Source organism: Hemiscyllium ocellatum, chromosome 31 (assembly GCF_020745735.1).
Source record: "Hemiscyllium ocellatum isolate sHemOce1 chromosome 31, sHemOce1.pat.X.cur, whole genome shotgun sequence".
NCBI lineage: Eukaryota > Metazoa > Chordata > Chondrichthyes > Orectolobiformes > Hemiscylliidae > Hemiscyllium > Hemiscyllium ocellatum.
This window is the reverse complement of record NC_083431.1, coordinates 19,517,529-19,540,582: the sequence shown is the minus strand read 5'-3', so window position 1 is coordinate 19,540,582 and position 23,054 is coordinate 19,517,529. Positions and strand designations below refer to the sequence as shown.

Genomic DNA, 23,054 nt, shown 5'->3' with positions numbered 1-23,054 from the left:
AAGCAGTGATTTAAATATTTTTGAAGATGGATAGAAAATTTGATTGTTCATCTTTTGTAAATTCATAAACTGAAACAGAAGCAGGAGTAGGCCACTTGGCCCTTTAAGTTGGCTCCACAATTTAATATGGTAATAGTTGATCGGTTAGTGGCCATAATTCCATTTTCTTCTTGGCACCCAACCCCAATAGCCCTCTCCTTCACACTCAGTCAAAAACTTTTAACTTGGCTTTCCATATACATTAGTGATTCACCCTCCTTGATAATTCCAAAGGCAAACAATCCTCAGAAAATTTCTTCCATTATATCTTGAACAGGAGAATTCTTTTTAAACTCTATTCTTTAGCTCCATTTAGCTGCATCCCCCAGGAGGAATGCAGCCTCTTTAGTGTCGACCCTATCAAGCACCTTCAGAACCTTATTCCATTAAGAGCAACTTTTATTATTCCAGGCCCAAGCTGAACAATTATTTATCACAAGTACCATTTTGTGCTAGGAGCCAACCTAGTGAACCTTTCTGAACTACCTAATGCAGGCATATCCCTCAAGAACAAGACCGAAGTTGTCCGCCATACTTAAGATGTAGAGTTGAAAACTGTGGCACTGGAAAAGCACAGCAAGTCAGGCAGCACTCTGGAGCAGTTGACGTTTTGGGCATCAGCCCTTCATCAGGAATGATCCCTGATGAAGGGCTTATGCCTGAAATGTCAACTCTCCTGCTCCTCAGATGCTGCCTGACCTGTTATGTTTTTCCAACACTACACTTTTAGACTTTGATTTCCAGCATCTGCAGTCCTCACTTTCTCCCAGACTTTGGGTGTAGTGTCACTAATTCTCGGTACAGTTGTAACAAGACTTCCATACTTTTATACTCCATCTTTCTTTCCAATGTTTATTTGCTTAATTATTTGTACTGACCAGCTATCCTTTTTTGTGATTTCATGTACAAACGCAATTCTTTGCAACATAGCGCTCTACAGTCTGTCTCCCTTAATACTGTTGTGGCCAAATTGGGACACCAGTAACCTTTTATGTGGCACCTTGTATCCTTTGAAAATCCCATTTATCCACCTGATTCTTCTATCCTCAAAGAGCACGTTTGTCAAAACATGTTATAGACAGTGTTATAGATTCTGTTATAGAACCATTTTGAATCTGCCTTACTGAACAAGGACTTCCTAAATATTGCTGACTCCTGAGTAATAGATTCCACAATTTTTTCAATGTACAGGTGTTGGGTTATCTGGCCTGTAGTTTCCTGCTTACTTTACCACATCCTTTTACAATATACTTAGAACCTTCTGAAATGTAAGGAATTTTGGATGATCGCAAACAATGTTTCCAGTATCTCTGCAGCTAATTCTTTTAGGATCCTGGGAAGGTCTTTTCCCCAGTAATTGTCATTATGTTCAATTCCTTCTTCCCTTTAGTTCCCTGCTTTTCTAATTTTAGTAGTTGATGTCTTTGGCCCATCAACTTTAATTAGTGGGGTGAGTTGGACAATTAAAGATGAAAGAAATATAATGAGAACAGCCATCATCACCACCTCTTCAAAAAGGCCCCTCTTTAATCTCCACCTTTACATGCATTCTTTCCCTTCGCTGCCTTGAACTTACAGCCATCTCCAAAATCTAAACCCTTGTTTCCATCTCTCCCATCAATTTCTTGCTATATTGCAGCACTGACCACAGTCACAAATTAAACACTTCCTTTTCGTGTCTCAGCCTTTTCTTGTGAGGTCAGTTGTACTATTCTCCTTCTGCATTGTCTTCCTCCGGAACATTGCCCTTGTTTGGCTGTGAGCCAAACATCTCCAGCAATGGCTGCTCTTTTGCACCCTTACAATTGCACATCTATGTTGATGGTACCCAATTTTACACAGAACCACCACCCCACCCCACCCCCATCGACTGTGTTGTCAGACTACTTTTCAGGCATCCAGTCAATAAATCATCTTCAAGTTACTTTGTTTAAGCATTGGGAAGTATGCAGTCAGCATCTTTTGTCTCCTGTTGCCATGGTCTTGAAGCTCACTGAACTTGCAAACTTGGCATCCTATATGAATCTGTACTACTACCTCCTAATCACGAATCCTATTTGTTAAAGACTGCCTAGGTCTACCTCTAATATCACATGCTGCTGTCTCTAGCATAACATTTAGAGTCATAGAGATGTACAGCGTGGAAACAGACCCTTTGGTCCAACTTGTCCATGCCAACCAGATGTCCCAACCCAATCTAGTCGCACCTGCCAGCACCTGGCCCATATCCCTCCAAACCCCTCCTATTCATATACCCAGCCAGATGCCTTTTAAATGTTGCAATTGTACCAGTCTCCACCAGTTCCTCTGGCAGCTCATTCCATACAGGTACCACCCTCTGTGTGAAATCGTTGCCCCTTAGGTCTCTTTTATATCTTTCCCCCTCCCTCTGAACCTATGCAGTCGAGTTCTGGACTCCCCCATCCCAGGAAAAAGACCTTGTCTATTTATCCTATTCATGCCCCTCATGATTTTGTAAACCTCTATAAGGTCACCCCTCAGTCTCTGACACTCCTGCCTATTCAACCTCTCCCTATAGGTCAAATCCTCCAACCCTGGCAACATCCTTGTAAATCTTTTCTGAACCCTTTCACGTTTCACAACATCTTTCTGATAGGAAAGAGACCAAAATTGCATGCAATATTCCAACAGTGGCCTAACCAATGTCCTGTACAGCTGCAACATGACCTCCCAACTCCTGTACTCAATACTCTGACCAATAAAGGAAAGCATACCAAACTCCGCCTTCACTATCCTATCTACCTGCGACTCCACTTTCAAGGAACCTGCACTCCAAGGTCTCTTTGTTCAGCAACACCCCCTAGGACCTTGCCATTAAGTGTCTAAGTCCTGTTAAGATTTGCTTTCCCAAAATGTAGCACCTCGCATTTATCTAAATTAAACTCCATCTGCCACTTCTCAGCTCATTGGCCCATCTGATCAAGATCCTGTTGTAATATGAGGTAACCCTCTTCGCTGTCCACTACACCTCCAATTTCGTTGTCATTTGCAAACTTACTAACTGTACCTCTTATGCTCACATCCAAATCATTTATATAAATGATGAAAAGTAGTGGGCCCAGCACCAATCCTTGTGGTACTCCACTGGTCACAGGCCTCCAGTCTGAAAAACAACCCTCCACTACCACCCTCTGTCTTCTACCCTTGAGCCAGTTCTGTATCCAAATGCTGAGTTCTCCCTGCATTCCATGAGATCTAACCTTGCTCACCAGACTCCCATGGGGAGCCTTGTCAAATGCCTTACTGAAGTCCATATCGATCACCACCACCATTCTGCCCTCATCAATCCTCTTTTGTTACTTCTGCAAAAAAAACTCAATCAAGTTTGTGAGACATGATTTCCTACACACAAAGCCATGTTGACTATCCCTAATGAGTCTGTTGCTTTTCCAAATACATATACATCCAGTCCCTCAGGATTCCCTTCAACAACTTGCCCACCACCGACGTCAGGCTTACTGGTCTATACTTCCCTGGCTTGTCCTTGCCACCTTTCTTAGACAGTGGCATCACGTTAGCCAACCTCCAGTCTTCCAGCACTTCACCTGTGCCTATACAAATATCTCAGCAAGAGACCCAGCAATCACTTTTCTAGCTTCCCACAGAGTTGTAGAGTACACCTGATCAGGTCCTGGATTTATCCACTTTTATGCGTTTCAAGAAATCCAGCACTTCCTCCTCTGTACTGTGGGCATTTTTCAAGGGCAAATTACTTGTTTAGTATCTCTTCCCTCCTCTCTCTCCACCCCCCCCTCCCCCGCACCCCCATCACCTGCTGTTCAACACAAAGGCAACCTTGCTGGTCTTTGAGGGGCCCTATTCTCTCCCTAATTACCCTTTTGTCCTTAATGTATTTGTAAAAACCCTTTGGATTATCCTTAACACTATTTGCCAAAGCTGTCTCATGTCCCCTTTTTGCCTTCCTGATTTCCCTCTTAAGTATACTGCAACTGTCATTATCCTCTTCTAAGGATTCACTCAATCTATCCTGTCTCTACCTGACATATGCTTCCTCCTTTTACTTAACCAAACCCTCAATTTCTTTTGTCATCCAGCATTCCTTACACCTACCAGCTTTTTCTTTCACCCTAACAGGAATATACTGTCACTAGGCTCTGATTATCTCATTTCTGAAGGCTTCCCATTTTCCAGCCGTCCCTTTACCTGTGAACATCTGTGCCCAATCAGCTTTTGAAAATTCTTGCCAAATCAGTCAAAATTGGCCTTCCTCCAATTTAGAACTTAAACTTTTAGATCTGGTCTGTCTTTTTCCATCACTATTTTATTCTTGCTGCCAAAACTCTAATCTACACTTTTGTCACCTCAAGTTGTGAGAATACCAATGTTCTCTAGGCTGTCTCCCATCCTTCAACCTCCTAAATTTTGACTCCTCCTCAAATCAATGTCTTTTATCTAATACCAAATCCTACTTAATTGTTACCCATCCTCATTCTCATATTTAGATTCCTTCTTGACTTCAATCATCCACAACCCTCCCAACCATCCATGTTAACTGCCAATAACCACTAAGCTCCACACTTTCTTACACCACCTCCCTTACGATCTCCCTCTTCTCATTTAATGTCATCCTTAAGAAGCTATCTTTTAAATCAGCCTTTTGGCCACTCATCTATCTCCAATACAGCGCTGTGTCCATTATTTTTCTGAGTAACTTGGGTCTTCTGTCAGAACTACCATACAAGTGCGAATTTTTTTTTAAGGAGTCGTTCAAAGTTCCCATTATCCTAAAACAGTCATAGCATCTGGAATTCAGGTTCCCATTAACTTATGCATATGCACTTTACATTTTTTGTTACTTTCATACTGGGAGAATATGGATACTCCTGACCAAGCTCTCAACAATAAACATGAACTGGCTTGAATGCAGAGGTCCACACCTGTTCAAGCACATACACAGAGATGTTCGTTGTTGAAACCAGCAAACTGACAATAGAACCTGGATCTGTCAGCTGTAGGTTGCACATATTTATGTGTCCACAGCACTAGAATATCATTAAAAGTCATTTAACTCCAACAATTATATTTGTTCAACATGTATGTTTTTGAATCTGTCAGGTTGAAGTTTCTTTCAAAGTTTTTCAGGGTCTGTGCACCTACATGAACAATCTTGTTTAATTCACATATGAGGCAGCTGAGTGTTTAATTTACTTAAGCTACCAATATTTTTCAACTTGTCTTTGTCATTTTCTTGTATGCATTTCTTTAAAAAGCTTGTATATGCCAGATGCCATGTGCTGTAATACAGTTTGCATGTGTCTGAACAAAATGAAGCGCTATTGCAGAATGCAGAAAATGGTTCACATCCAGTGTCTGCAAAGGGTTTTTAAGAAGTAATTTTTTTCAGAAAGAGAAATAATCTCATTCCTATCCTGATTTAAAATTGTACTGACATAACGAATAGCAGCAGGTCAACAAAACCTGTGGAGGGTTACAGTGACTCCACGTTCTGTTTTCAGCCCACTCTCCTTGGTATGCATGGATGCTGTAAATGAGAAAAAAAAATCTGATCTATTTTTAACAATGAACAGTTTATTCCTTGGCATGCTCTGGCCCTGTGGTCTCTGTCAAATATTTGGTATTTTTTTCCCTCCTTTGAAATCTTTTCAACGTCTTTTGATTGGCTTAGTTGTTGGCACGCCTTGCATATTTCTCCAGCTGGGTTCAAGTGATCCCAGTGATCATTGGTTACTTTGGTAGTGTGGTTTTAAAAACTATTTGAAAGCGGGTCAGCAGACTGTGGCCAGACGAGAGCAAGAGCAAAACATGAGCAGAGAAGGAAGCTTATGTCTTCAGTTGAGACTTATAACAAAGAAAACTTGTCTTTGAAAAGCTCTGAGTTTATCAATGATTAATTATATCTGTGATATTATTCTTTTCAGGGTCGACAAAAACTTGCTAGGTTTAATGCCCGTGAGTTTGCAACCCTGATTATCGACATTCTGAGTGATGCAAAGAGGAGGCAACATGGAAAGACATTAGGTAGTCCAATAGGTAAGTAATTTTTAAGAACTTTCATATATTGATGATTAACTGAGATTTTATGTTGTCAATAGTTAAATAACGTAACAAAAAATTTGATTGTTAAAACTTGTTAGTGGAGAACTTAACCTTCTGTTTTTTTTCCTGTCCAGTTTTGTGGAGCTGTTGGTACAAACCAGTTTTGAATATTTTCTCTGACCTAGTGTGTTTAATGAAGAATGAGGGAATAATGATGTAACTTGTTCAGTATTTCTGCTGCAATTCCTGTATCATGAAATGTTTGTTCAAGTTGTTTGTTTTTAGACTGCACCATAATCGGTTCAAAATTCTTTCAGATACTGTAATAGATTGTAGTGCAGTGAGACACTGATTCACGCTTGCAATCTCTAGAATATTATTAAGGGATGTAGTGGGGGAGGCATTGACATATTGGATGTGCAACCTTTAAGTGGACGAACCTCTGGTGGTGTCTCTGTGGCATTCTCTGTTAGAAGCCTATGTGAAGTATGATCAGAAATATTTGCATTGCTAGACATGAATGAGTCTAAATGGAATTAATTCTGCATATCCTGTATTCTGAAGAGTATTTACTTTCCTCACACACCTCTCATTTTAGCTGCCTTACACACATTTTAGCTGATACCACGAACAGATTATGTTCTGCAATACAACAGATTTTTTTTTTTAAAAAGGTGCCCAGAGACATTTATAAGTACCTTGCCTTCCACACTGATTCATCTGATAATCTGAGCTTACTGGTAGAAAATGATTTGCAAATATAAGAACTTGTGCAAATCATTGGCATTGTATTAATTCAGTTCATGAAGTATATCACTATATTTCCATGCAGACAAAAAAACTGCAGTTTGACACCTTAGGGGGAAAAAAAATCATGATCTTTATTCCACAGGATTATACATTCATGATCTAGAAGAGTGGCTCAGTGTATGGCATTTTATATTAGTTGTTACTTGTGTGAGATTCTGACCTTTCTAGCTACCCTTTTCATAGGCATCTATCAGTGCCAGTCCATGTACTGATAAAAAATGGGACCAAAAGTTATTTCAAGGTTTTGCTTGACACTCCTGGCTGATGATATACATGCAGACTGTCTGTCTTGAAGAAATGAATTACATGTCCTTCAGTGATATCATGACTACTGTGTCATCTAATATTTTCAGTATCACAATTAAATATAAGCTTAATTAGAGTCAGATAGCAATGTCATTAACTGATAGAGCCCAGGTTCTCTAAGAGGTTTACCTGTTAAACCTTAAGACTCTCCAAGTTAAGGGTGTGACAGGATGTTTTCTATTTGCATAAGTAGGTGCAGTGACAGCATTCAAACATCAGCACCATTAAATATATTTGGAATCGTAGAATCCCTACAGTGTGGAAAGAGGCCATTCAGCTCAAGAGGCTACAACAACCCTCAAGTGCATCCCATTCAGACCAATCCCCCAGCCCTACCTTCCTAATCCAGCATTTAATGGCTAATCTACCTATCCTGCATACCTGGACACCACGGGACAATTTAGCATGGCCAATCCACCTAACTTACACTTCTTTGGACTGTGGGAGGGAATCAGAACACCCATAGGAAACCCATGCAGAGACTGGGAGAATATGCAAATTTTCACAGACAGTTATCCAGTTCCTTGGTGCTATGAGGCAGTAGTGATAATCATTGAGTTGCTATGCTTGAGTAATTTAACTATACAAAAGGGTGAAATTCAATTAGGTACTGAGCATTAGTGCTTTGAATTGAAAATAGCTGCTCCTTTATACCACCTCAAACCTGGAGTGCGTGAAGATAACTAATCAAAAGCAGTAATTCAGCACACTGCTTTTGACCAAAGATTTTCAAGATTTGATACATTTATCCATCAAGGGAATTTTTTTGTCATTTTCTTTTCTAAAGATCTCTTTCTGACTTTTGCATAAGCTGTTCATCAGGAATGAGGCTTGTGGGCTTGTTGGGGGTGGGGGGGCGGTGTGGTGGCGGTGGTGGTGGTGAGAAAGATAAATGGGAGGGGGGGGGTTGGGGAAGGTAGCTACCATCCATCCTACCCCTCTCCATTTATCTCTCAGACCTCCATCCCACAGACCTCATTCCTGATGAAGGGCTTAAGCCCAAAATGTTGATTTTCCTGCTCCTCGGATGCTGCCTGGCCTGCTGAACTTTTCCAGCACCATACTCTCGACTCTGATCTCCAGCATCTGCAGTCCTCACTTTCTCATAATTTTTCAAACATTTTGGGTGCTTCATTACATTGTTAAAATCCAAAGCCATCAATTATTTCCAGTTTCCACCACACCATCAGTTTCACTTGGTCTACCTCTGACTCCTCCTTTCCATCCCTCACCATCTCTGTTTCCATTTCTGGGGGTAGAGCGGCCACTAATATCCACGATAAACCCACTGACTCCAGCAGCTACCTAGACAATACACCCTCCCACCATGCTTCCTGCAAAGACTCCATTCCATTCTCCCAATTCCTCTGTGTCACATACGTTCTGATGAGGCCAGTTTCGACAAGGGAGCATCGAAATGTCCTCCTTCCTCAACTGAAGATTCCCCAGCGCCATTTTCGACAGGGCCCTCAACAGGGTCCAACTCATTTCCTGCACTTAACAGTGATCGGGTTCCCCCTTGTCCTTAACTAACATCACACCAGCATCTACATCCAGAAGATCCTCAGTCACCATTTTTGCCACCTCTGGAGGAATGTCACCACCACACATTCCTCTCCCCTCCTTTGTTGCCTTCTGTAGGGTCCATTCCCCTCACCCCTCACCCCCGTATGGCACTTTCCTCTGCAACCATTGAACTTGTAACACCCGCCCATTTAGCTCCTCACTCCTCAATATCCTAGGGCCCAAACATATCTTACAGGTGAAGCAGCACTTTACCTGCCCTTCACACAATCTGGTCTACTACATTTGCTGCTCACAGTGTGGTCTCCTCTACATTCGGGAAACAAAATGTAGTTTGGGTGACTGCCTTGCAGCATCTACCTTCTAGCAAAAAGCTGAGCTTCCTGTTGCCCGCCACTTTAACACATCACCTTGTTCTCTGATCAGCATTTCTGTCTCAGGCTTGCTGCAGTGTTGTAGCAAAGCTCAGCACAAACTGGAAGAACAGAGCCTCATTTTCTGCTTGGGGATACTGCGGCCCTCCGGACTCTCAATCGAGTTCAATAATTTTAGCATCTGAACTATATGTCCTAGCCCCTTACCACCACATAAGGCCTAAATATTGCATAGTCTGCCATTGCATATTGTTAACAGCTATTCACCCTTCTAGCCAGACTGTTATCCACTCCTTTGTCCAACAGTTCTTCTCTTCCTTTGGGCGAGCAACCCCCCACCTATCATTTAATCCTTACCCCCTCCCTCCACCACCCTATCTTCTGCATAAAAATCAACCTTTTCCTAGCTACTGTCTGTTCTGAGGGAGGGTCACCGGACCCGAGATGTTAACTCTGATTTCTATTCATTGATGCTACCAGACCTGTCGAGCTTTTACAGAACTTATTTTTATTTCATTATATTGTTAGTTTACTGAATCCTTTCAGAAAGCTACTAACAATTATCAATGTCATGTATCCTGTGTACATTTCAGAATCTCTTAAATTTCCCAGATTTGAGAATTGCTGATCTGTTGCTTTACCTATGTGTTTCAGTTGCTTTGTGATACATTGGGAAAATCTAATGATCTACCAATTCAATCTGTCTGTGGGAAGTATCTGCTCAGCAATTCCAGGCATACAGTTTTGTTGATTATTAACTTAGCCCTTTAAATACAAGCAAAGTGAATAAAGCTGTAGTTTTCAAGCTAATCTCCCTTGTTTTCATCCAGAAAATATTGACTATCTTCTGCGAAACCAAAATGATCGCCCTGACAGCGACTTTGGTGATGATCAGCATGATTATGATAGTGTAGCTTCTGATGAGGATACAGACGCTGATGTACCACGAAACGCATCATCGGGCAGAAACAACCGAGCAAAGGTGAGAACTGAGATCTCCATTTGGTAACGTGGATGATTTTCAGTTGGATAAATTAATGAAGGAACTTGAATCTAAAAATTGCTTTGTATTCTTTCAGTTTCTCCCTTTTTAACAGCAATATATGTCTATCCTCAGTGTCTCCTTGCTTATTAGTTGTCAGAACAATGAACTGGAAACCTGCTTGCATTTCCTTCCTATTCCAGTTGTTTATTGCAGTGACTAACCTTCCAATGGTTACTCTTCTCTTGATGACATCAGCAGCTCATTACAATTATATGTTGGATGATCTGTGCAAATCCGCCATAGTTTAGCATTCTGCATTCTACATTGGTATGTTACCATGTAAAGTGTGTCACATTGGATAGTATGGGGAAAATTAAGCAAGTTGATTGAATAGTAAAATAACTTTGTGTCAGTTGGTGTTTGATTGATTAATTTAAAAATCAATTATTTTTGTAATTCTGCCTTTTCCTAATAATAAATGTTTATTGTTTTTTGAACAAGAGCTTCACATGGACTCAACAAGTATCTAATTTTGTTGCAGAGCTAGGTTTAATGTTTAGTTTCTGATAGTGTGCAACTTGGCACAGACTCTAAAATATGTTTATATTGGAACTAACCATTGGCAAACTAATGCAACTTTGATTTTATGTTGATATAAATTTCAGTTAACATTTTAGACTAAGTTAAATTCTTTTGATAAATGAGCTGAATGATTATCTGTTAGATTTAATACATAGTTTGCACAGTTTATTCATATCATTTTCAGGTTGCAGAACCTAGGTCAACCTTGTCTCATGTAGTTGGTAAACATCTAGCATTCATTCGATGAATTGTATATCAGAAAATCTGCTAGAAGTTAATTTTTAATCCAAAAACAAGATTAGTGTGAATGTTGATTTGTTCCAGCCTGTTTTCATTGCCTCAAACCTTCTAATTCTGAGTATTTAAGAAAACTTCAATGAATTTCCCAGTCTAAGCTCAGAATTAATTTTTTTTCTTTTTTGCTGCATATCCACACAAATCTTCAGAGATTTTGTTTTCCATTCTTTACTATTTTACGTTCTATACTGGCATCTGAGGTGCAGTGGCAGGTCTCCCTGTGAAATTGCTGCCCTGTGTTGTAGATGGAGGCAAGTAAGCAAGTTTAATGGCTATCTGAGCACTGTTGGTGTAAAGTCTTGTCTCCAGTTGACCCAATTTGAACAAAGCAGTAGTAGTTTACAAATCTGGGCCACCTTCTAAGTAGTTTTCTAAATTAATTTCTGTGTCAAAGCTTAGAAACATTGTGCTGGATTGTGGTGTGTATATATATATTGAGCTCCATTTACTTTACCAGTTTCTATTCTGAATGCTGTTGTGCTCAGTTCTTCCCCTTCCCATCAAAATATTGATCCATTGTACTGTGGTGGTCATAGAAGAGATCAGATATTTAAATGTTCTGTTGATAGAAATGCCAAGTTTTTAAACTGATCCCAGAACAGAGTACGTGTATATTGCAACATATTTCTACTTTGAGTGAAAGATCTTGCAAAACAACAGGAAATGCCATTAAGCTTGCCAGCTCAAAGGTCTGTAGTTTTGGTCTTAACCATACTTTTTTTTAAAAACATGTCATTTTTGTAGTCTGGTGTTCAGCCAAGATTTAAATTGGAGATTAAGAAATTGATGCAAGACAGTGCTGCCTTTCATTGCTGTTATATTGAGTATGGTAACGAGTACTTTGTACTTGTTCCATTTTGTTGTTTTGGTATATTACATATTCTGGTTGCTTGGTGCTAAATAGAATTTGCCTCACAAGCTTCTTCTCAGGCTATCTTAAGTGCTGGCACTGCATTTCAGTCATAACACATGCACATGTTTGTGTTTCCTCTGTTCATATTCTCTTTACAGAAAATGTAATGGCAGCCTTGAAATAACATTTATGCTTTGTAGCCTTTTGTGCAATTGGAGCGAGATTGAGATTGTCATCCAAATTCTCATTGCATGGAAAAGGTAGAGCTCCTATACTAGTGGGTTGAGCACAATTTCTAGAAACCGAGTTCTAATGTGTTATACTGCCTGATTGTTCAGCTATAAATTTTAGATGCATGTTCATGTTATGGACAACACCAAACCCCCTTCAGATATATCATGGAAATAGCCTAGACCCTAACCTTTGCAATGTAAGGTCTTGGGTTCTAGATGTAATTCAATTGGTTACACTATTTGGCTATAACCAGTGATGTGGAGGTGCTGGTGTTGGACTAAGGTGGACAAAGTTGAAAATCTCATGACACTGGGTTATAGTGAACCTGAGTCTACCCTCTCAAGCCGTACACTTTATTGGCTTGGAACAGACCACTCGCCAGCCTGTCTCAACCTCTCTTCACAAAAAAAGGTCAAAATATATCTCAAAACCATTGTATCATCACATTGAACAAGAAGCATATAGGAGGAGGAGGAGGCTTTCAAATGATAAGTTTTAATGTGTGGGATCGATTCCATTTGCAATCAGCGAGAGCTAATTCTGTTTCAATCACAAGTAGAATTATATTTTTTTTTGTACAGTACCTTTCTATTGCTCAAGAACAATGGTACTCAAATTTTGTGTGCCCGCTTCAGGAACCAGGTGCCCCTACCAGCATAAGTTTAATATTTTTTCCTCCTCCAGTACCTAAGTGTTCTACAAAATGTATGAATTATAATAGGCATACGTAGCTTTAACAATATATAGTATTAATATATTACTTAATGTAGTGTATGAGCTTGTTTATTCAAGCTTAGGTGTATGATGCTTGTAGTGACTACATTCTAAAGGCGCTGACAATACTTTGTCTTCATTCTAGTGATTGGTGAAAGTCCAGCTAAACACTAGTAAGTTGTAGCAAAGGGTAGGAGAACTTTGGCAGCCCCTCAAACAATCACTAGCTCTCCTCAGGTACCACAAACAATTAGCTTCCCCAACACCACAGGTCAGACACAGCTCCTAGATTTGTGCACGTGGTCCACATGAGACAGACAGTAATTAATGAGTCTCTATGACGTATTCTGTGAACAGATAACTTCAAAAATATCATTGCTAGCCCCAATCCGTTTACGTTTTGGCTTCTACAGTTTAACTACTCAAATGTGACGTACACCATCCACATCTAGATTGTAAACTGTTAACTTGGATCAGGAATTTACACCCACAGCACATAGCTGCCTTGGAATTCCCCTAAAACGCACAGCACCCTAGAATGAAATATAAACGTTTATTCTATGGTTGATCAAGTTTAGAGAGATGCCACATTCATGTTTTCATGAGCTAAGAAGGAGCCAGAAAGGAAGGGCTCAGCAGAAAAGGAGGAAAACAACCAGTTAAAAAGGAGGGTTGTGAATTAGGATGCTAGTTCTGTTCCCCCTCTCCTAGATGTAGAAATGCCTGTTTTAGCAATGGCATAGTTATTTTTACAGCTAGATTCAATGATATTAAAAGCCCTGAGTTGCTAAGCATTGTGGCTGTTCAGTTTTTCTTAAAAAAATATATTTTTAATTTAAGAGTATGGATTCATCCGATTTATCAGATGGCCCCATAACACTGCAGGAGTATTTGGAGGTGAAGAAAGCTTTGGCCGCTTCTGAGGCGAAGGTTCAGCAGCTAATGAAAGTAAACAACAATCTAAGTGAGGAACTGCGTAGACTTCAAATGCAGGTGAGCAATGTAATTGATTCTAGTTGCTAAATGTGTGGTCAACCTTTGATAATTTAAGAATAAATATCACAGTTTTGAAAATATTTCTGTATTTTTTAAAAATTTGTGCAATCAAAACTAAAGATTAACGCTGCTGTTTTTGCTTCTGTTTGTGTTGAAGAGCCAGTTAGTTTTATGATGATGCCATTAAATCATTTACAATAACATGAAACAGAAAGCTGAATAAAAACAGAGGATTCGGATTAATTACATCAAGAATTGATAAATTAGTATTTTGTCTATCTTCTACCGATTGCACACAAAATGTGGATCTTTTTGTCAGTTGAATTTCTACAAAAGCCGGTTTGTCAAATTAATGTTATGCATACAACTTTTACTACAGGGATAGCTTTTAATTCTGTATATCCGTAAGTTCACTTGTATCAGCAGAAGACAAGTTTGTTGCCTGCAATGCTGTCTCTCTTGGTTATGAGAACTCAACATAGCACTCAAGTTGTGGCCTGAACAATAGTTTGATCCTGATTTCATCTGACTAGCATTTAGTTACATTTTGCACTTTGCTCTGCTATCTGCTGTTTTCCATGGCTTAGAAATATTAAGCTCCAAATCACCTAATATTCAGCTCTCTTTCTGCTTCATTTTTATCTATTCCAGTCTCATTCAGAGTGTGTCCGTGTATGTTTGGTTATTTTTCCATTCTATATGTTGTACACTTAGGCAGTAAACTTGATCTGTTCTCTTACATTTTGCCTAACTTGTATATTCTGCTTCCTCCAATTAGATTGTGCTTCTCAATTTGATATTAAATTTAGGTAGATAAGATTATTGGGTCTTTCCCTCCATAACATGTGCTGTTTCTCTTTACCTGGATAATATAACCCAAATTCCCTGCAACCCTCCACCCCAGAAGCATTTTGCTTTGGAATCTCAACATGGGCAGTGTGTAGGCATCTGAGTGCTGATGCTTCTGAAACTAATGAATGGTTAAGTTGATTGTGTACTCTATGCAGCAATTCATTGGAATAACTGCAATTCTTGCTATGTTTGAGTTGATGGTCAAAAGATAAAACTGCTTCTGTCCTTTTGAACATGAACATAAGTTACTCATCTACTGCTCGCACTTCAAAATCATTCTTGCGTCTGCAAGCTCATCCCTCCGAATTTCCCCAATCTCACGACTCTTTCTTTCTCTCTCGGCCCTAATCATCTTATGATGTCCTATTAATACCAGATGTATTGGTTTTCTTGCCATCTGGCTATATCAACTACTTGCATGCGAGCCTGTTAAGTTTGAAGCCGATGCATGCTGCTAGCCCTTTGCATGTCTTCCTGTTGACATCATTTGCTCCATTTTGGTTCTATAACTTTCCCACTGTTTAATGTTGACTGGAAGTGCTTGATGTGAAACTGAAGCAGATATTACTTGGCCAGCAAAGTTGAGTATTTTCCAGATGTGACAGTATGCCGCACATTAAGCATGAAGTTGAAAGTGTTCTAAGATTTAAGCAATTAGAGCCTGGTGTTATCAAGTTCGTGTGCAGTCTTGATTTCAAAGCAATGTTCATCTACTTATTGTCTTTCATTATCAAGCATGAAGAATGAGCAACTTGAAAACTTGTTTTCCTGGGTTTTAGTATGAAATCTTAGTTGCCTTAATTAAAATAATCCATTTAGAAGGATCCAAATAGGTCTAAACTCAAGATTAAAGTTTCACCACTCGCAAAGTTAACACAGGAAAAGCTTCAAAATCTTGCCATCACTGACAAAAAAAAAACAGAATTATTGTAACCTAGTGGTCCTGAGAATATTGCCTTTTGTTCTGCTGTAGTTCTTGGTTTTTGTACTTATGTAAACTTTCTAACTCTTATGCAATATGTTTTAACAGCCCAGCTGCTAAGAAAGAACTAATATCTAATGAGACTTGCAATTCACCAAGACTCCTTCTCAGGACCACTCGGCTACAATAATTGTTTGTTTTTGTCAGTGATGGTAAGATTTTGAAGCTTTTCCTGTGTTAACTTTGCGAGTGGTGAAACTTTAATCTTAAGGAGTTTAGACCTATTTGGATCCTTCTAAATAGATTATTTTAATTAAGGCAACTAAGATTTCTTACTAAAACCCAGGAAAACAAGTTTTCAAGTTGCTCATTCTTCATGCTTGATAATGAAAGACAATAAGTAGATGAACATTGCTTTGAAATCAAGACTGCACACGAACTTGATAACACCAGGCTCTAATTGCTTAAATCTTAGAACACTTACAACTTCATGCTTAATGTGCGGCACACTGTCATATTGCAAACATTGTAGGAAGTGGAACAATCGTGAAAAATGACCACACAGAGGATGTGCCTTCTGTTAAATTATAGGGCAGCACTGGTTTTGTCAAATGTGAGGGCCTTAACTTTTTTCCATCCCATTAGTTGGAGAGGACAAATGATAAGTTTTTTGTTCAAAGTTTAATTATGCAATGCTCCAGCCCATTGTGGAAAATTAGCCATTTTTCATATAAAAATCCAGTAAACTATTATTTTTAGTGCATGCTCTCAACTTAATTAAATTTATTTTGTGTACACATTATAGTTTAGTTAACCAAGCTTTTAGTACTCGTTGCTAAAATCAGCTGGTTGGTTGATTTCAATGAAATCTGCTAACGTAATCCCCTCTTCCATTTCACAGAACGCATACTACTTTCCTGTTTACTGTGTTATCGAAATGGCACTATACAAATTGTAAGGGTATCCTTAAAGTCATGACAGGCTGAAGGGCACGGTGTTCTCGACAAGAAAAAATATTCTAACAGGAAATCAATCTGGTCTTATGCACTAAATTTTTTTCTTGGCATAATTCTACAAATAGATATCGGATAGTTGCCAGTAGGTTAGATCTTTGAGAGGTTAATGCCCTGGCTGCATCCTGGAATTTTTTTTGAGATGATGCATCAAGGCCTATTTAGCTTGGTTAACGAAATGGTTTGCACGTGATTCAGAATAATGCTAATGATGCAGTTAAATTCTTGTTCCAGTTGAGGTAATCTTGGAACCTGCCCCCGACCCTGCCTCTAAAAGTGGAGGACAGTGGCAAAACTCAGTGACCAAAAAAAAGGCTGGCAGGATAAACAGCTCGGGATGAAATATTAGCAGATAATGAGTCAAGACCTGCCTTTGAAAGAATAGAAGTTAATGAGTCTGATAAAATGTCATGCTGTAATTTTTATAAAAATGACATTACAGTTAAAGGAGTATTTCTGAGTGAAGGATTTTTTTTAAAGAGAATTGAGTTAGTTTAACAAAAATGTATTGTCTCATTGTAGCATTTTGACCAACAGTTAATGTACCACACTTTTTATTTAAATAGTAGATGCCATTGCAGTTAACAATATAACGATGTAATGGTGCACTTCACATCTTTTTGCACAACTTAAGTTTACAAACATTGTTTAGCATAAAAGCAAGAAAGTTATGGTGAATTTTTTATATAACAGCAGTTTAACCTCAAGTATTAGGTCCAATCTTGGGCACCACACTTTAGAAAGGATCTGGAGAAATTGGTGTAGACAATAGAATGGTTCTGGAGATGAAAGGTTTCAGTTACGTGGTTAGGTGGACAAAGTTTGGACTACTGTCCTTTGTTGAGGTTGAGGGGAACTGTGTCAGATATAAAATCATGAGCGGTCTGGTCAAAGTAGTTGTGGAGAAAATTTTGAGAACCAGAGGATAGCAATTTAAAATGATTGATAGAAGAGGTAAAGGTGATGCAAGGAAAACCCCTTTTTTTATGCACTGAGTTGTTAGTACCTGGACTGCATTGCTTGAGTGTGTTGGAAGCTGATTCAGTCATGCCTTTCAACGGGAATATGATCATCTAAAGAGAAAATGGTTTTTGGGAAAAGATTAGGAAGTGAAGTCGGCTGAGTAGTTATCGCAGAATTTTAATGCAAATATAAAATGTGAGTGGTCTCTAATGCTCTAACCTTTCAGTGATTCTATACAGGCCAGAGGTATAGTCATTTTTAGTGTTAGTAGCAGTATTTGCACAATAACTGTGTAACTGAACTTAAAACTTTCATTCAAAGCAATGTATAACTATAATACACAAACTTATAAATCATTCCTCAAAAGTAATGTTCACTTTAGAAAATTTGGTTGCCAAATCCCTAAGCTTTGGTGTAAATTAAAATGTAAGTCCCATGCAATAAAATACTAGATTTACCCCATAAACCAGCTTAAAAAAATATTTAGGCAGGAACATTAATGATGATCATGCTGGTGACTTTGAACTGAATTTGCCCTAATTTCTCTCTGTGGCTTCTGACCAATTATTTTTTGTATAACGTTGTAGTTTGAGTGTCATTAGTGTGTGTAATATGCAAATAAGATACACCATGAACATCTAACTGAGGTGTGAATATTCCTGTAGCTAGTCTTCATAAATAGACTTAATAAATTAGCAAGTCATCAAGCAGATTTAAGGTCTAATAATTTAACTATTTTGTTTCTGTTTAACTGCACAGTCTCTCTTCTAGGTATTCAAGGTTTTTTAAGTTATTTTGAGGGCCTGGGACTAAGTTGATTGCTTTTTATGAGCCAGACCAAATGACATCCTTCTATGTTTTGAATAGAATGACTTCCTCGATATTTAGTAGTGACTAATTTAGTTTTATCCCTTGCTTACCTTGATCAGCTATTCTAATGTAATCATTTTGCTAGTTTTCCATGTGGGAAATTGAGAATTTAAATGTGTCCTGTTAACAATTTTTCTTTACAGTATTTAATACTTTCTTCAGATAGTATTAATCATCGCAGCCGATTTGGCCTGTTTCACTGGACAGAAAACAATGGTTACGGTGGAACATTTATGCACAACCATGGGAATATTTAGTAATCATTGCTGAAGATGTCAATATGAATATGAAATATAAAACTATTTTGTCACATACAAAGTCACAGTCCTAGTTCTCCACACCTTCCTATACTCTGTTGCTCTCACCAATTTTAATAAAACAAATGTTTAAATTATGCATAAAGGTAGGTCTATACTCAGTATTGCAATATTATTTTAAGGCGGTATGGATCCATTTTTGTTTGCATTTCAGATTAACAAACTGCAGACAGAAAATGCACAAATGAAACAACAAACACCTAGTCTGCATCCGTCACCAACTACCAGTGACCGACAGGACCTTGCTCCCCATGCAAGCACAAGTAGACGTGATCGGCAAGCTGTATCCATGTACGAAACCAGATCTGGACAGAAATCTTTTGGACAGGCTGCTGATGACATTGCTACAAGACTTCAGTCTTTAGATTGCAATGTGAGTTAATGTTTTACAATACTGATTTCATTTCAAAGTGCCATAATTGTTTTCATCGGTGGTGGGCAAGTTGTTGGAGGGAATCCTGAGGGACAAGATTTTCATGTATTTGGAAAGGCAGGGACTAAGTAGGGATAGTTGACATGGCTTTTTGCATAGGAAGTCATGTCTCGCAGATTTGATTGAGTTTTTTGAATAAGTAACAAAGTTGATTGATGAGGGCAGAGCAGTAGATGTGATCTGTATGGACTTCAGAAAGGCATTCGACAAGGTTCCTCATGGGAGACTGGTTAACAAAGTTATAGATCATGGAATACAGGGAGAATTCGCCATTTGGATACAGAAGTGCCTCGAAGGTAGAAGACAGAGGGTGGTGGTGGAGGGTTACTTTTCAGAGTGGAGGCCTGTGACCAGTGTAGTGCCACAAGGATCAGTGCTGGGACCACTACCTTTTGTCATTTATGTAAATGATTTGAATGTGAACATAGGAGGTATAGTTAGTAAGTTTGCAGATAGCACCAAAATTGGAGGTGTAGTGGACAGCAAAGAAGGTTATCTCATTACAACGGGATCTTGATCAGATGGGCCAATGAGTTGAAGAGTGGCAGATGGAGTTTAATTTAGATAAATGCAAGGTGCTGCATTTTGGGAAAATAAATCTTAGCAGGACTTAGACACTTAATGGTAAGGTCCTGGGGAGTGTTGCTGAACAAAGAGACCTTGGAGTGCAGATTCATAGATCTTTGAAAGTGGAGTTGCAGGTAGATGGATAGTGAAGGCAACATTTAGTGTGCTTTCCTTTATTAGTTAGAGCATTGAGTACATGAGTTGAGAGATCATGTTGCGGCCACTTTTGGAATATTGCACACAATTCTTCTCCCCTTCCTATCAAAGAATCTTGTGAAACTTGAAAGGATTCAGAAAACATATGCAAGGATTTTGCCAGGGCTATAGGTACCTATAGGGAGAGGTTGAATAGGCAGGGGCTATTTCCTCTGGAGGGTCAGAGGCTGTGAGGGGTGACCTTATAGAGGTTTATAAAATCATGAGCGGCATGGACAGGGTAAAATAGACAAGGTATTTTCCCTGGGGTGGAGGAGTCCAGAACTAGAGGGCATAAGTTGAGGGCAAGAAGGGAAAAATGTAAAAGCAGCCTAAGTGGCAACTTTTTCACTCAGGGTGGTGCGTGTATGGAATGAACTGTCAGAGGAAGCATGGGAGGCTGGTACAATTACAACATTCAAAAGGCATCTGGATGGGTATATGAATAAGAAGGGGTCAAAGTGACATGGGCTAAGTGCTAGCATATGGGACTAGATCAGGTTAGGATATCTGGTTGGCATTGGACGAGTTGGACCTAAGGGTCTGTTTCTGTGCTGTACATCTCTATGAATGTATGAACTGCTCAATCCGTATGAACAAGGCTATAATATCTCTTCAGAATAGGCACCATAAGCGGTAGTGCTATAACTGTCTTATTTTTATGACTCCAAATTTTGACAAAAAGTTTTTCTTTTAATTAACAAATATTTTATCTTCTAACCCTAACTGCAGTACAGATTTCTGATTATAATTTGTAGGTGAGCTGCTTTCTGGGCAGATGGGCTGTTGGACAATTTGTACTCAACATTTAAGTCTGTATAATGCTTTTATTCATACCATAAAGTGGCCATAGCTAACACACGTGGGAATTTTAAACTGTTCTATTAGGAAGGAGATTTGCAGATGTTTGTAGCATTGAAGAATTAAGTTTACAGATGCTGCAATCAGCACTACTTTTGGTCCTAACTTTTGTGTGCAATTTGCAGAATAGAATATTTTGGTTGTCCTATGTTATCTGTAAAATCAAAATATACAACTGGTAGGTTTTTGCAATGAGTGTTCAAGTGAGAATTTTTGTTTCACTTCTGTTTTCTTGTTGGGAACCACTGCTTTTTGATTCTTTTAGCTGAATTTAAATATCATTACCTTAATTTAATTATGTAGTTAAGCTCTTTTTCAATTGAGGAAATCACCGTACTTTTTCAAATTACAAATTCTGCTCATTTCTAACACTGGATTGACCAAACATGTTTAAGACCGTTATCATGAAAGTTGCTGTCTAAAGTCTTTGATTTGGCTCTGTTCTCTTGCTTTGGCTAGGGAAAAAAAATTGTTGTAAATTTTGAAAATGAACTGAGAGTCCAAGACCCATTCACTAATTATCTCAACATATTTAGAAATCTAAGGCTGTAGTCAATCTAGTACCTGGAACAAAAGCTATGGGAGTCACTTCCAGAATTAATGCCCTCAGAAAATAAAATTTGTACTGAAATAACTGCTTTGGAGACATAAATATTTGAAGGTGTACATTTAAAAATTTGAATGAAATTGTACTGTCTTAAAGATATTTGAAATCGTGCATTTTGGTTTTGCACATACAGATCATAGATGTATCAAAAATTTCAAGTAGTTGAAACAATTTTTCTAAAAGCATTTTCATCTGATAATTGCTAATAGCTCAAATTATCTAGAAAAGTGAACAAGCTTAATTAAATCATGGCAACATAATTAAATTAATTAATCATGTATATTCACTGTTGTTTGAGAAAAGATAAATAATGGAAGTCACATTGCTTCATCACAAAGTTTTGCTTGAACGTTTCCTCACTTGTGCTGATTTGTTTCAATAGTTCAGTATGCACGTTGCATTAACAGAATTTGTAATCTACTACTAGATCTGACTCAAGATGACTGCTTTTGTTTGACTACTTCTGCATGAGATTGTTTAATCATTATTTATCTACGTAATGCAAGTTGGCTTTAACAAGTTATATGCATGGTTTATTTTATAAAAGTTCATTACTGTCAATGTGCATGCCATTGTTTACACTGTCCCTTCCATGTTACAGATTCGCAGGGGTGTCTCCGTGACCTCTGTACCCTTTCCCTTCTCTCCGCTGCACTCCTGTTCACAGGACTGCGGCAGATCCGTGGTTAAGTACCATCTCAGTTGGGCTCAAGTAAGAAAGGGCAGAAAGGATGCCAGCAAGTGTTGTAGGAGTGTCCATGCCTTTTGCATGGATTTTGCTCTAACTATAATCTTTGCTTTTCTTTTCACTTCAAAAATGGGCAAGTTATTTTTTGGAATGCCTCGTTAAATATGTCAAAAAAAAAACCTTTCAAACAACATTTTTTGAATTGTGGAATAATTGAACGTGAAACTGCATATTGTAAGTAAGTTTCAGTGCAATGTAGACACAGGTTCATAAATATGGAGAAAGTGAGGACTGCAGATGCTGGAGATCAGAGTTGAGAGTGTGATGCTGGAGAAACACAGCAAGTTAGGCAGCATCTGAGGAGCAGGAGAATTGATGAGATTCCTGATTGAGGACTTTGCCCGAAATGTCGATTTTCCTGCTCCTCAACTGCTTTTCCAGCACCACACTCTTGAGATTCATGAGTATATCCAAGCTCTATTCTTATACCATGGTTGAAACTTTAAATTTACCATAAAAACATTAGCACAGTAGGAGCAATTTGACCTGTCATGCAGTGATCACTTTCTCATGGAATAACCTACCAATGGAAATTCACCCTTTTCAGACGTCTGGTATGTTATAATGGAACTTACCCCGTCAGTAATTTGATGCAGAAGCAGATTATATTGTCAAGTTGACCTGCATGCAGATTAAAATTAGCAACTTTACATTTAATCAACTTCATAGTAGACTTGAATACAAACTTGGTCATTTGAAAAAGGGCTTCAAAACTTCTGCTGTAAACCATTTATTAATACAATTTGCATTAGCAAAGAAAATTGGATATCTGTGACCTCCTATCTGAGAGATGTTCACAGCAATTTTGCTAATTAATTTGTTTGACTAATAACGTGGGTGATATCTGAAAGACAAAGCAATAAAGTTTTATTCCTCAATCTTCAAACTTAAGTGTTAAGTAGCCTCAAATCAGTTTTGAATTAAGAGGTTGTTTAGTTGGGCACTTGAGTGTA

At 38.6% G+C, this 23,054-nt stretch overlaps 1 protein-coding gene across 7 annotated transcripts in view; it reads left to right on the top strand.

Annotated features, from left to right (window-relative positions):
* git1 (G protein-coupled receptor kinase interacting ArfGAP 1) overlaps positions 1-23,054 on the top strand; it is a 217,838-nt gene that overhangs the window by 173,748 nt on the left and 21,036 nt on the right. For 5 of the 7 annotated variants that reach the window (XM_060848349.1, XM_060848344.1, XM_060848345.1 and 2 more), the window contains exons 12-16: positions 5,961-6,072; positions 9,923-10,074; positions 13,598-13,750; positions 18,845-19,063; positions 21,955-22,065. In XM_060848349.1, coding sequence (XP_060704332.1) covers positions 5,961-6,072; positions 9,923-10,074; positions 13,598-13,750; positions 18,845-19,063; positions 21,955-22,065 — 747 coding nt within the window. The remainder of the gene's footprint in view (positions 1-5,960; positions 6,073-9,922; positions 10,075-13,597; positions 13,751-18,844; positions 19,064-21,954; positions 22,066-23,054) is intronic. The other 2 variants (XM_060848347.1, XM_060848346.1) reach the window with 1 other exon arrangement.